General features: G+C 31.7%; 5 protein-coding genes across 5 annotated transcripts; 3 read left to right on the plus strand and 2 right to left on the minus strand.

Annotated features, from left to right (window-relative positions):
• The first annotated feature begins 78 nt into the window (after window positions 1-78).
• On the plus strand, window positions 79-2,928 carry LOC101897895 (uncharacterized). Its single transcript, XM_005176796.4, has one exon. It carries the CDS (start codon window positions 1,049-1,051, stop codon window positions 1,565-1,567), a length of 519 nt encoding a protein of 172 aa, XP_005176853.1. The 5' UTR covers window positions 79-1,048; the 3' UTR covers window positions 1,568-2,928.
• A 2,068-nt stretch (window positions 2,929-4,996) lies between these two features.
• Window positions 4,997-6,147, minus strand: LOC101899104 (uncharacterized). The gene is made up of 2 exons (XM_005176803.4): window positions 5,664-6,147; window positions 4,997-5,605 (listed from the first exon to the last, which is right to left on the minus strand). The coding sequence occupies exons 1-2, from the start codon at window positions 5,909-5,911 to the stop codon at window positions 5,131-5,133; spliced, it is 723 nt and encodes a 240-aa protein (XP_005176860.2). The 5' UTR covers window positions 5,912-6,147; the 3' UTR covers window positions 4,997-5,130.
• Window positions 6,148-6,597: 450 nt separating this feature from the next.
• LOC101899276 (protein lin-52 homolog) lies at window positions 6,598-7,493 on the minus strand. The gene is made up of 4 exons (XM_005176804.4): window positions 7,339-7,493; window positions 7,190-7,282; window positions 6,903-7,007; window positions 6,598-6,845 (listed from the first exon to the last, which is right to left on the minus strand). The coding sequence occupies exons 1-4, from the start codon at window positions 7,367-7,369 to the stop codon at window positions 6,700-6,702; spliced, it is 375 nt and encodes a 124-aa protein (XP_005176861.1). The 5' UTR covers window positions 7,370-7,493; the 3' UTR covers window positions 6,598-6,699.
• A 959-nt stretch (window positions 7,494-8,452) lies between these two features.
• LOC101898061 (N-acylneuraminate-9-phosphatase) lies at window positions 8,453-11,815 on the plus strand. The gene is made up of 2 exons (XM_005176797.4): window positions 8,453-8,919; window positions 9,885-11,815. The coding sequence occupies exons 1-2, from the start codon at window positions 8,776-8,778 to the stop codon at window positions 10,719-10,721; spliced, it is 981 nt and encodes a 326-aa protein (XP_005176854.2). The 5' UTR covers window positions 8,453-8,775; the 3' UTR covers window positions 10,722-11,815.
• Window positions 11,816-12,140: 325 nt separating this feature from the next.
• Window positions 12,141-14,269, plus strand: LOC101899455 (protein arginine N-methyltransferase 1-B). Its single transcript, XM_005176805.4, has 2 exons — window positions 12,141-13,226; window positions 13,290-14,269. Exons 1-2 carry the CDS (start codon window positions 12,276-12,278, stop codon window positions 13,821-13,823), a joined length of 1,485 nt encoding a protein of 494 aa, XP_005176862.3. The 5' UTR covers window positions 12,141-12,275; the 3' UTR covers window positions 13,824-14,269.
• The last annotated feature ends 262 nt before the right edge of the window (window positions 14,270-14,531 follow it).

Raw genomic sequence — 14,531 nt, forward strand, 5'->3', positions numbered from 1 at the left:
ATCGTTTCATTCCACACAAAGGGTCAAAGCGATCCAGCGAATCCATCCGCGTACAGACCGAGATAAAAATTGTTGGAAAAGATTATAAGAAAATTATAAAGAGAACGCCATAAAAGAAGTAGTGGAAACAGGAAGGTCATAGATGCAACAAGAACATTTTGTACTATTAGTATGTCTGATATCAAAATTCATTAAACTCAAAGTGGAATGAAAACTCTAGGAGACAAAATTATCCCTAGCTATCTAGTATTATTAGGAACCTGAATAAAAGGTTTAAAGTGATGTGATCCCAGCTTGGTCCAAATATTGAGCATCGTAATATCTCTACCAAATTTGATATTTTTCTTCTATATCAATATGGGGTCTTTTATGAACAAACATACTGTGGCAACTCGGAGCAGATAAATTGCATTTTGTCAAGTGCCTTAATTTAACAAAAACAGAGAGGCGCGTTTGTACTTGACATTCCCATGCCCACAAAACCGTTAAATTTTGTAAAGCAAATGAAAGAGAACGGGACATCGTTACGCATGTATTCATTCTCTTAAAAGCATATGATTACATGCATTCACATGTCACACACATACTTATGTCCTGGGGGGCTGAAGGTTCGTAATGGTAGTATGATGCCCCCCTTTTGTGTAATGCATCTAAGTGATAGGCAACAAGCAAACCTTCTGTGCAATCAACATCATTGTTAGTTAGAATGTGAAAGTGAAAGGAAGCTTTGGGCCATTGTAAAGCTTTAGTAAAAATCAAAGAATTATTAAAAATAAGTTTAAATAAAATATTTATATAAAGGCGTTCAGAGTTTAAATTTTATTAACAATTTTAACTTGCTGAAAAGTGCAAAAGGACAATTTGATTTGTTAGAAAGTCCAACCAACCAACCACCTGACCTAACCTTGGCCTATGCATAGTAGGAACCAAACGACACACGTACTCACGGAAAACAACAATTACCATCACGAACCACACAATAACCTTGAATATTTGCTGCTGCTAATTGTAAATTAAGACCCCAAAGGAGGAGACAAAAGGAAACACAATGACTGAAGAAACAAATTGTTTGCGACCAGCAACTGGTGGTGTTCCTGTCGGTCCCAGTGCGGGTGGCGAATATGTTTGGACTCATCGTGAACCATTGATGCATTTACAAAAGTATACTCCATTCTTTCGCCTAATCGATTTTGTGGAGAAGACTCGAACGAAACGCTTCTATGAGCCTGCTGAACGTTTCGAAATTCTCATGTCGGCCTGTATTTTACGACACCCAGCACCGTTTTGTCAAAATCGCCGTTTCCCCGAAGACTATTGGGCTAATTTGTCCGTAGGACCAGTCGCCGAGGCCTTTGATCGTCTGATTGCCTCATTGGATATACCCAGTCCACAGTTGTTGTCACAAATGAATGCCCAAGACTGGGATATATGGAAGAAAAAATTCGATAATGCCATGTCGGATATACGACGTTTATCCTATTGTACCGATTTGGATAAATTAGCCGATATTGGTATTTATAATCGTACAACATTTGAGCAGCGTTTCAATATGCAATGGCGTGAGTAGGATAGGGCGGTTACCAAACAAGGCGGATGAAGGGCAAGGAGAATTATTGAATATTATATATGTTGCTGTCCCATATGTGGGTCAAGTTTAAGAGATGATGGTGATATAGTTGTAGATATTAAGAGTATGTTTATAATGGATTAAGAGAAAGAAGAAAAAGAGTGGTGGGTATGTAAAAACGAGAAGAAGAGGAAGTGATAGCAACCAAAAAAAAAACGGAAGTGTAAAAATGCAACATAAATATTAAAACCTAGCTATGTTTGTAAAAGAGTGTGAGTGTGTGTGCGTATGATTGGCCCAAGTAGTCGTTAAGGTCATTACTTTAATTGACAATGCGTTGTTTTTCTTTTGTACAATTCTTGAGGGCATTGGCTTAAAATATTTATGTTGATGACACAAGTGTACAAAGTTTTGAAATTTGAAAAGAGCGTAGGCTTAAAGTTTTCATATTTTTGAGAAAACATTTAATTAAAATATGCTGTTGAAAATCTTCTTTATTTATTTATAACTAATTTAATTAAAGTTTAAATCCCCTCTAGAAGATTTGCTGCTCTTCTACTTCAAATTTCTTCCAGTAGATGTCTATAAGACTATATCGATTCGAAGTCAATGTGATTTTCAATATTAAAATTTAAAAAATTAAAAAATATTAAAAACAACTGTTGCTCGGGTATTTATGTTATTTTTTTAAAAACGTCAAATTATATTAGATATGTTCCTATCCTTTGCGATATATACTCGTTTTTATATCATCAAAAGGGTAGCATATGAGAAATTTACTAGCTAGTGTTGTGGAAACCAAAAATAAAAATTTAACAAAAAATACCTTGCTAAGATGGGAAAAAATGGCGAATAAAATATGAATTTTATAAGATCTGCTGAAAACCCAATTTTTTTCACATATTTCAGACGTAAAATTATTTATTTTCTCCTCCTTTTAGAAATGTCCTCACATATATTGTTCAGAACCAAGTTTTTTGCTGTAAAATTTCAATTTTTCACATATTTTAGACTTAAAATTACATATTTTCTCCTCCTTTTAGAAATTTCCTTACATTTATTGTTCAAACCAATCCAATTTTTCTATCGTAGCAAAATTTTTCCATTCTTCCAGGTTCAGGAATAGAGCAGTCGTGAGAAAATATTACAACAGTTGTTAGTAGATTCTTGCAGGTTTTTGAATAGATTAAATCAGATTATTCAATATTCCATGGGGGCATTAGGCTAAGTCCAAGTCTTTTCAGAATAGCGATAAAGTTCTCAATATTTTAGATAAATCCTTCAAATTTTGATTTCACGTAAGAACAACGCATACATTTTCAACGGTTTTGTATCTATAGACCAAACCTAGGGAACAAAAAGAAGAAAAAAATAGAATTTTTTAAATTTTTTTATACCCTCCACCATACGTAGTATGGAGGGTATATTAAGTTCGTCTTTCCGCGAAATAATAATTTTAGACGTATCAAAGTATATATATTCTTGATCAGTGTAAAATTCTAAGACGATTTAGCCCTGTCGGTCCGACTGTTGTAATTATGCTAGAGTCAAAACGAATTAAGATAGGAAGCTAACATTTTGCAGAGATCTGATTTTTTTATGTGCAGGCAGGTCAAGTTCGAAAATGGGCTATATCGGTTCACGATATAATATATCCCTATATAACGGTAACTCCCGATATTCGGTATTTTGATTATAATATCAACATTATTCAACGAAATTGTTTCAAAATTGTTGATATTAGAGACATTATTCAACGTTATTTTTTCTAATATCGTATTTAAAGTTCGGAATCGGTACTACAGCCTATGACAAAAAAGTACTTATGTAGGTCTACGTCTTCGTATAGCCCCCATATAGCGGTTTTGATTTAAGTGGTATTTTTCGACTCATTTTTATTTATATATTTATTTATTTATTAATTTTTTTTTTTGAAATTGTTCAAGATCCTTCAAAATGGTGGAGGGTATTAAATGCTCAGCTCGGCGGAACAAAGCTACTTTTTACTGTACATGTTATTGCCTTATTTGTAAGATTACAAAAAATTTCAACTTTTAGTTTAAAATCAATTTGAAAAATTATATAAATTGGATACCCAATAGTAATTAAAATATAAATATTAAATATGTAATTATAATGTTGATATTAAAGGAAAAAAAACGATTTACAAAATTAAACGGTGCTACAGCCAAAAAATATATATTTGTAAAATTTAGTGAAATATTAGATTAGAAACAAAATAGGAACTAACAGCGATATCCAAAAAAATTAATTAGGTATACAATATTGTTGATGTTATTGGAAAAAATTGGCCAAGTGTCCTAACATAAGAATAACCCAACAGGTTTTGATTGCATTGAAATTGAATCAACTTAAAAATATGTAACACAAATTATGTAGCACTGCATTTATTATGTATATATATATAAGCACATACATTTTGCATATACACTAACTGTATACAAACATGGCTGCGCGAAACAATGGGTCCAAAAAGTTTTCATTTGGACACTTAAAAAATGGAATGATTTGGTTCACAAATGAATTGTATTATCGAAAATGTTAGCTTTAAATTATTAATAACAAGTAACAAATTATTGCCAAAAATTATAATAAGTAAATAAAAATACATACATACATACAATAAATGTACAAGGGAAAATACATTTTCGTTAAGTTTTGTATTGAGTTTCATTACAACATAAGGTTTTTATCAACCATCAGTGAGAAATTTTATATAACTACTTATAACATCAACATTTGAAGCAAGCAAAAAAGGTTTTATGTTGTGCTCGGTCGATCTTGAGATTCCCTTCCAATTAGGAAATGAAAGCATTGGAAATTTGTCCAAAAGCACCAGAATTTTTGATTAACGAAACTATTAATCTTATTTCGATCCAAACCGACCGAGCGGGCCATCTCTCCTTAAAATGCTTTCAAATCCTACTAAATAGAGCCATTTTGAACTCTTTGTTTTTCGATGTTAAATATATATAAAGAACCTGTAGAACTTTGTAGTTTCTGGAACACAACACTTGTTTATGGTTTGAAATTCCCGAAAACTATATACTATAAATATTTGTAAAATAGACCGGGCAGGTCATCTCAAGTGACCTGCCAAATTGGAGGTGCCCTAAATGACTCTTATCAACTTAGCAATATGTCTCAAGTTTCATTTAGATGCTTCATTAGATAATTGAAAAGTACTGCAGATTATCAAAGACAGGGTGTTTCTAGGACCTGTTTATGTATATCGAAAGAAAATGAATGCGCAAGGAAAACTCAGGTTTTAGGCATATTTTTAAAATTTTATTCAAGAATTAAAAAAAAAACACTTGTATAATAAGTGTCATTCTCTTTCGACATTCATAAACATGCTTAATATGTTTAAAACATTTTCCCATTATCATCGCTTTAAATCTGCAGACGTTTGATTCAGAATCATCAACAGTTTCTTTATTCCCATTCATTTATATTGGGTAAACGTTATTTTTTTTATAAATTTTTTTTATGTATTTTATTTTTATTTTGACATTATTCTTAAACTATTTCCTTCCCTTTCATTATAATCCTTCCATCATTTGAAGTTCAGCATCATCCATAATGTCTGCTATTTTACGTTTTGTTTTCAATTGTAGGGATAAAGGCATTTTTTGTAATTGTTTGGCGTATCCGAGGAATATTAATTCCATAGATGTTAGATTGGTGAAAGACGGATCATTTTTTGTTGACGTATTGTTATCCATAGCTGGTGGTGTTTGAGATTTTTCTTTTGCAACCGTTTCAGGGACTTTTGCTGTATCAACAAGGTCTATTTGTGATTTTCCTTCCGCTGGCGTTGTATTCAATGCTATACTTGGTGGCGGCGGTTCATCAAAACAAATTTCTTGTGTTTCTTCTCCCCGTTCTTGTTTTTCCTGGTTTTCTTCTAATACATTTTCAGGGGATTTGTCCAAATCTTGTGAAACTTCTTGAACATCATCATCATCATCTTTTAATATGTTTTTTAATTCTTCCTCATCTATGGAGGTATCGTCACTGAAAATGAGGGAATTGCATGGAATCTTCAAAGGCTTATTGCATTACTGCTACTTACATCATTGTAAACATATATGGTTGTAAAAAGTCCATATATTTTGCCAATTCGAAATCATCATTGCCTTTTAAATACTCCATATACTCGTAGAGTATTCTGTTCCAATTCCTTTGGACTTCATCTATTGAAACACAAAATTTATTGGCTATACTTTGCCATTCACTTTGGAATTCATCGTCGTCTTCGTGTAGGTTCTTATAAATATTTGGTTCTTTCTTTACAGCTTCAATAAGTTCAACTAAATTCATTGTCCCTGATATTTATTTTGAAACACAAATTTGAAAACGGTACCCAATGCCGCTAAATCTTTATAATATTCCCCAAAATTCGAAGTTTTTTTCTTCCAGTTATAATGAAGAACAAGAATCAAAACAAAAGCCAAAGTGTTTTTACGATAAAACCGTTGATGAAAGTGTTATCGATAACATTTGCTCCAACAAAGCGCTTGTTACAAAACTTCAAAGAACTACGGAAAATATGAATAAAAAAAAAATAATACTTCAATGAATTAATTAAAAAAGAAACTTTAATTCTTTATAAATAAACATTTCCTATATGAATATATATATATATTTTTCTTCATTGTAACTCCTAAGGAGATAATTTATATAAACAGTAAGGTTTCATTTCGAACAAAATGACCATCGCTTCAGAGGTAATCTATGTAAATATATCTGAACCGATTTTCACCAAATTTGTGACAAGCTTCTGTCATCAATTTGACCCCTTCTGCAGGAAGGTATTATGAATTTGGGGCATGAAAAACAAGAAAAAACTTTGATTAAATTTATGGGAGTTATATCCATATCTAAAGCGATTATCGTACTAGGTCTAGGCAACTTGCTTTTGCCTGCATCTTTCTGCCATCTTTAAATAAAAATTGAAAACTGTTGTTCAAAGCGTTGCCGCTTATCAACGAATGAAATGGCAAAACTTTTAAAGTTAGTTAGCTTTTAACAGCATTTATTTATTTTTAATTTAAAAAAATCCTAAAAACTAACTTATAAAAAGTTTAGTTATTGCTTTTGTACTCATCTTAATTTTTCTTTTTTGCATTATTGAAAATTCCTAAATACTTTCCACGAGTCATTTCCTTAGCTTCACTAACACCCAGTTGATAGGCTTCATCGTAGATTTTCTTAATTTCCATTATCAAAGCATTGGGAGACAATGTGCTGAGTTCTAAAATGGCAATCAAATGAAATTTAAAATGTTTTATAAGAAAACAAAACTACTCACGCAACATCGCCGAAGTATCCTCTTGCGACAGACCACGGGACCATTCAGGTGCAGGTGTACGTATTGGTGTATCACTCATAGCAATAAAGTCGGTTATTCCTGGAACTTGAAAGTTTAATGAAAATTAATTTTTTAATCAACGGTTCTTTTTGACAGTAAATGCCACTGCATAATTATTCTACATATTGAACAAAGCTCTGTTAAGCGATAATATTCCCCACAAGGACCAATATATCCAATTAAGCCTTATTTATGTTATTTATTCTATTGTATGACCACCAACTTACTTTTTTCTGGCCACAAATCTGGCGATGCTCTGTCTAATTTTTCTAACGATAACAAGCCTCCATCATCCTGCTCTTCCTCCTTTACCATGGAATCTTGAATAAAAAAAAATTATTTTATTTTTCTTTTTAATTGTTTTGTTTTTGCTTACATTTTAATGTGCGTTCCTTTTTTGTTGTCATTTTCTTGTGAAACAACACTTGTGAAAGTATCGGTTTGCATTAGATAGTGTTATCGATATTTTTACTAAAAGCGAATCTTTAATACAGACGTATCTAATGACATAATGCCATGTTCTAGCGTGTATATAAACGATATTCGGCTTATGCGATATTATAATTATTTTTTTTTGATCGTGCTCGAATCAATCTCTTTATATGGATACTGTTCAAAAATTGATAATTATCAACATTCACCCAATTGTTATATTTTCCAATTACAAAAATTCACATTAGTGTTATAGGTTGAAATTGTTCAACTTATTCTAGAACAGAGCAAAAATATACACATAAAAAAACCGTATACATATATTGACATTACAAAAATATTAAAAGAAAATTTTGTATTCAGATGATTTATATGCTTTACCATGTCTTCATTGTCCCATGCCAGAACCTGCCAGTATGCACTTCAAAGAAACTAGAAAACTTCAACTCTGTGTGGAGTCTTATAGTGTCAACTAGACCTTTAATATGCAATATGTACAGAGCTTTGTTTATTATTTATTTTTCTTTGTTTATTATTTATTCTTATATTGGGGAAACCCCGCGAAACAAGAATGGAATTTAGGGATAATTCCACGAGAAGGAATCTAAAAAAGTAGGACAATACATTTTTATCACAAAATTGTACAATTTGTTACCCATTTACGTCGAAAATTTGCATTTATTTTGCAGCCAAATTTGAAATAAATTATTGTATTTTTTATTCAAAACAATACACACATACACCAAATGTGTATGTGTTTTGACATAATGAGGGCACCAAAAGGAAAAAGATGTGTTTGGGGGTTAGCCTTGTTCTACCTTCTGTAATTGTGCCATGCCAGTATGCATAGATTTTACTACGATAATTGATTTTTTCTTTATGATATCGCAAAAAATTTCTAAACTAGTAGATTCTTGCATGTTCTGGAGAGCAATGATTAGAAATGGTTTTATTAAATTTAATTAATTAAAAAAATATTAAATTTACTTTTTATTTTTTATTCTATAAACGAGCTTTTAAAAATACTAAGTTATTGTAGATTCGGCATCGATAAGTTGAACAGCTGATTCGATAACAGAGCATGTGCCTTGAGGAGCGCTTTTCATTGTGGATTCGACATACTTTCTCTCGCCCATTCTCTCCATGTGTTTTTCTCTTTGTCTAGTTGATAGTATTTTTTCCATAATTTCTTTTTCATTCTCATTTTTTCACTGCTCCATTTCACACACATATTTTTAGTGAATTATTAATTTAGTGAACTAGGAAAATATTATTTTTATATAACACAGGGAAAAAATAGAAAGTGTAAATATTAAAAGTGTGCGAATAAATTGTTTTGACAAGTGTATAAAAAAAGTTTAATTTCCCTTGGCAACAACTCATGGCAACCTCAACAACGCTACCAAATAATGCCAGCAGCAACAACATTCATTATGATGAATTATCAGAAATAAAAGCAATTTTCTTTGATTTGGACAATACTTTAATACCAACAAGATCGGGCGATAGCAAAGCTTGTCGTGAAGTAAGTTCTTCTTGAAATTATCATAATTATGGAAAATTCCGCTGCGGGTGCAGAAGATACAAACAAAATTAAGCTGCTTGCTCGCCACTTTATGGTTTGTGGTGGGTTGAAAATAAAATGTTTAATTGTGAGTTTTATGTGTTTACCAGGCGGAAGGGGTTTACATGTGCAAATGCCATAATCGATGAATAAACCTTTTGCAAGCAATCTATTTTTATTATTGGAACAGTTCGCTAACCGTTGACTTTATGACTTTCCACGCAATTTAGACTGTTGATAAATGTTGATGATGCATTTTTTGGTTTGGAAAAAAATTGAAAACGTCGATGTGCGATAGTGCTCTGTTGATAACAATGAACTTGAAAAACGACTGTTGTGCTTTGTTTCTGGACAACTATTAAATATGATCACGTCTTTTAATACAAAATTAACACAATGCAATTGTAAATGCGTAAGAGTGCAATTTTGTCTAATTGCTATGTTGTTCTGTTTCTGAACGAACTAATGAGAATGCCGATGACCCAGTAGGAACGAATAATTGGGTTCATTTGTCGTACATAAGTGAAGCAAAAAAAAAAAAAATAGTTTTTGCGACAATCTTAGAATTGTTCCAAATTTTTACCAAATGTAATCATTTTTATCATGACGCTTTTGCCGTTATCCCTGTATAGCGATGTTGACTGATTTTATGCGCTTTTAAGGATCTGGTCAGATCTTGCGACAGAAATGGTTGCAATTAGATGTTTTGAAATCTCAATAGGTAAAAGACATCCTAGCAAAAGTGATCCCCAAATATTTTATATCAAATGGAAAGGTATAATTTGATATTTTGCATGCGTGGTCGGAAGATATCAAGCTTCCTTTACTTTCCTGCTGTAAATATGCGTCTATTTAATTATCTATTAAATAAAACTATAATTGATTTTCCTTACTAAAATCGTTTTTACTTTTTCAATCTTTTTCAGGTCTCTGATATACTTCAACGTCAGTATGGTTTCACAAAAGAAGAGGCTAACTATAGTACACAGAATTTCCTGAAATCATTTCGTCGTTGCCCCGATAATTCTGAAACATCACTGGATATTTGGCGTACACATTTGTGGCATGAGGCATTGCCACCAAAATATAAACAATTAGCCTCCACCATATATCCCATATGGTTAGACTTACGTCACCGTCATCTTGCCATACCCAAAGAATACGTACAGCTATTGCAGAATTTACGTAAACACTATCTACTGGCACTAATTACAAATGGTCCATCCAATGCCCAATGGGAAAAAGTACGCCAGTTGGAGGTACAACAATATTTTGATTGTCTCTTAGTTTCGGGTGATTTGCCATGGGAGAAACCAAATCCAAATATATTTTACGCCACATGTAAATATTTAAATGTTCAACCGAAACAATGTTGTATGGTTGGGGATAAGCTGGAAAGTGATATAAAGGGAGGAAACTTAGCTGGTCTAGGTGCTACATTTTGGTTACCCCTAACATTAGATGAAATTGAAAAGTTACTGCGCACTGATGAAAGTGGGCTGGAACACAACAAACCCACATTTATCCTACGAAATTTATTAGAATTTTATGATTATTTTAGTGTAATAAAAGAACAAAGCGAAAATAATGAATTTCTAGAGCAGCAGCAGCAACAACAAGTACCTGAGTATAAAAAATGCCAAAGCAAAAATATTCTTTATTGCCGAGGACGTTCTTCATCGCCAACAACTACAACTACAGCAACAACACCACCCATTGAATTTTCGACTAGCGAAAGTGATAATAGCTCAGATAGTATCTAAAATACATACAAGTGTATATAGGTACATAAATTTAGTGTAGTATTACAAAAAAAAAAACATAAATTTACAACAAACACTTATAGTACATTACTATGTATGGCGAAAAGCTAATATTGATAATGATGATGTTTATAATTTACAAACTAAGCGGCTCACTGAGAACTAGTAGTAAATAATAATGAATACAAAAATCAAACTACACAAAAACTACTAAACGGCAAACTGATGGTACAACAAACAAACAAACTACAACAATGTTCATATTCTCACTTTGATTTATTTATGTTTAACATACCAACTCATTTTACATTTGTTTTTATTTTTTACTCATGTACTATAAGTATATATTTATATACATATGATGTGCTATTTTCTACGGATTTTATGATAACTGATGCTTTATATTGCTTTGATGTATTATCAACACTACAACAATGAAATAATGGAACAAAGATTTTATTTTCATAAAAAATAACTATTTTGCATATTTTTTACTACCACTACTACACTTGAATGCATTTTTTGATGAACAACTTTTAAATGTAAAAATTCTAAGTTTACGCTATGAAATAAATTTTGAAATAAAAATAAATTTAAACGGTATGTTCTTTCAAAGCTATCAATTTCATTTTTTTAAGCAAGTGAGGGGGACTAAGAAAATTTTATAGACATCAATAGATTCTATATCATGGCCAATAGAAAAAAATTAGATTTTTCAAATTGTTTTGATGAAGAAGACAGCAGCATTCATTAAGAGAAGTTAGAGTTGTGTAGCAGGGACAATGATCGTAGTTTGTCAAAATATCCTAAAAGCACTTAAGTCATGGGTCATTTAATGGATATTCATTATTGGTTGGACCGATAAGCTTTTATATAAGCAAGCAGGAGGCGGGGACGATTGAACTTCAAATATGCTGGTGATAAATGAAAAATTTTACATTTTTTCTAATGGAGATCTCAATATTATTTATAAATTTTCTAGGAACATGTCCAGGCTTAGCAAACAGCAAAATTAATATAATTACAAGAATTTAATATTTTCTTATGGATGTTCTTAATCTGTCAATATCGTATCATCTTTTGAACCTTTAATTTAATAAATAATTCCAATATAACATTTAAAATTATGTACAAAACGCTTACATTACTTTGCAGCATGGAATATGTTTGGACAATTAGCAAATTCTTCCAAATGTTTCATTTAAAAATTATTTTCCAACAAACTGTGTATTTGATATTTTCCAAAGGTTTATTTCACAAAATTATTATGGTATTATTAGTTTGTCTTCATCAATCACAATACATTGTATTCATTTATTAAGCGTCATTCACAATAGTATAATACTGCTTTCTTCCTTCAGTGAATTGCCAACTAATACCATGGATCATACCATAGAGCCATGGAAACTGGATCTTGAACTCATGTTTCCATTTTGTGAATATTTGATTGAATCTTCATTTTGGAACGTTTTTAAGATTATCCTTCCTGATGAATGGACTTGATTGAACATGCTAAAGGCTTCCACAAGTTGCTTGAAAAGCTAAGCTATCGCAATGAGTTCACCTCCAAACGCGTCGAAACACAAAAAAGGTAAAATAGCTCAATGTAAGAAGAAAAATAAAAAAATGGAGAAATATAAAGCAAAGGAAATAGATGAGACCGATGCCAATGATTCAGGCCATGATACTGTTTCGACTACAATTACAACAATTAACACAAGTCCAGTCGATATGATGACATCCAAGGATTTTCAATTTGATGTGGCGGCCCACATCGAAATGATACATCAACAACTTAAGGATACAGTTAGAGTGCAAAAATTTAAGGAGGCCATTTTGTATAATAAACACTTGTTCAAGAATAAGTCTGTTCTCCACCTAAATTGTGGAGTGGGCATATTCTCATTATTTGCCGCCAAAGCAGGCGCCAGTAAGGTGTACGCCATCGATCGTTCAAATGTGATATGCTATGCAAGACAAATTGTAGCCGCAAATGGTTATGGAAATGTCATAGAAGTATTTAAGGGTAACATTGAAGACATTGATTTGCCGGAGAAAGAAGTCGATATAATTTTATGTGATTGGATGGGCTATGCCTTGCTATTTCAGTCGACCTGTGATGCTGTCATTTATGCCCGTGATAAGTGGCTAAAAGCCAATGGTTTAATATTTCCCGATCAGGCAAAACTTTTTATGGTTGCTGTGGAAGATCAAAAACATAAAAATGAAAACATTGAATGGTGGAATGGTGTCTATGGATTTAATATGAAATGTTTGCGAAATGTTGCTCTGAAGGAGCCACGTTACAAGCTTATAAAAGTGGAGCAAATTCTCAGTAAACAATGTCCTATAAAGGCAATAGATTTGTATTCAGCCACCAAGGATGATTTGAAATTTCGCAGTAAATACATGCTTCCCATGCAAAGAGCTGGTCAATTGGATGGTTTCGCATTGTATTTTCATGTATACTTTACAAAATCTCATACACCGCTTGGTTTTAGTACGGTAGGAATAGTTGATAAGTAATCCGTTTTTAATGTAAAACTAAATTGAGTTCTTTTTCATTAGGATCCCTGGTCGGCTGGCACAAATTGGATGCAAACTCTGCTCTTCTTAGATAAATCGGTTGGCGTTAAGGCCAACTCAGTCTATTATGGGGGAATTGAAATGTTATCTCAAAAAACTCCATTAGATCTGAATGATATGGTCATCAACTTGGAATTGTTAACAGGCGATCCGTCATTTCCAGAAGTCGATATAGAAATGAGCTGGAACTTGAGACCAGCTGTTATGCCAGTTGAATCATTGCATTTTAACGACAATAATGACATCCGAAAAGAAACAGATAAATTCAATGATGATCAGTCATCTGCCGTACAGAAGATTTCGAATTGTGATGCGAATCGTGATTCTCAAATTACTGTAAAATCTTTCAAAGCATCTGAAGCACGTGTTAAATCACAAAAACAAAAATTCATTGCAACCAAAATAATGCCAAATGAGGGAATATTTTTGGCTTCCCAAACATTCACAATTGGTGAAAATATTTATGTGTGCCGGAAGAATCGGCGCAACAAAAACAAACACAACAAAAAAGGCTGACTAATTTATATGATTTTTTTACATTCCATTTTTTTCAATTGGAGTTTATTTAAAAAGAATTAAATGTATATTTAGCTATAAGCTATGTTTTAACAATGAATTTATGTGAAAAAATCAATTTGAGACAATTATTTACGTATGATTAATACTTAAAATTTGATCAAAATTATATTTTCAATTATTATTTTAATTATTTTACGAATTTACATGAATTACTATAAAAACCTATTGTTTAGTTCATATGTACTTGTATACAAATTGTAAACTTTCTCAATGTACAAACTATGATATTTATGAACACGAAGTTTCTATGTCATTAAAGATAAAACAAAAAAATGAAGTGTTGTAGTAAATAAAAAATAAAAGACAAAATCGTATAGCATTTGTATAAATATAACTGCGAATTGTTTGATACAATTAATAAAAATTTTTGATAATTAAAATAATTCCTTTAGGTGATTTGTGGGTAGGGGATATTTTTTTCTCCAATGGAAATTATCTTATTTTTTTCAGTATAAGAAACTTTGGAGGTCTTCTAGGTTGCTTCACGTCTTCTATAGATTAATTTCTTCCGGCTCTTTCATATACAGTGTGAACAACATCCTCCTGGTTTTCTATTAGAAAAACCTCTTGAAGTTGTTTAGAAATAAAATAACTTTTTAGATCATCTAAATATGATGTATCATTTAAATATGACCTCGTTATATG

This window comes from Musca domestica, unplaced genomic scaffold (assembly GCF_030504385.1).
Source record: "Musca domestica strain aabys unplaced genomic scaffold, Musca_domestica.polishedcontigs.V.1.1 44, whole genome shotgun sequence".
Taxonomy (NCBI): Eukaryota; Metazoa; Arthropoda; class Insecta; order Diptera; family Muscidae; genus Musca; species Musca domestica.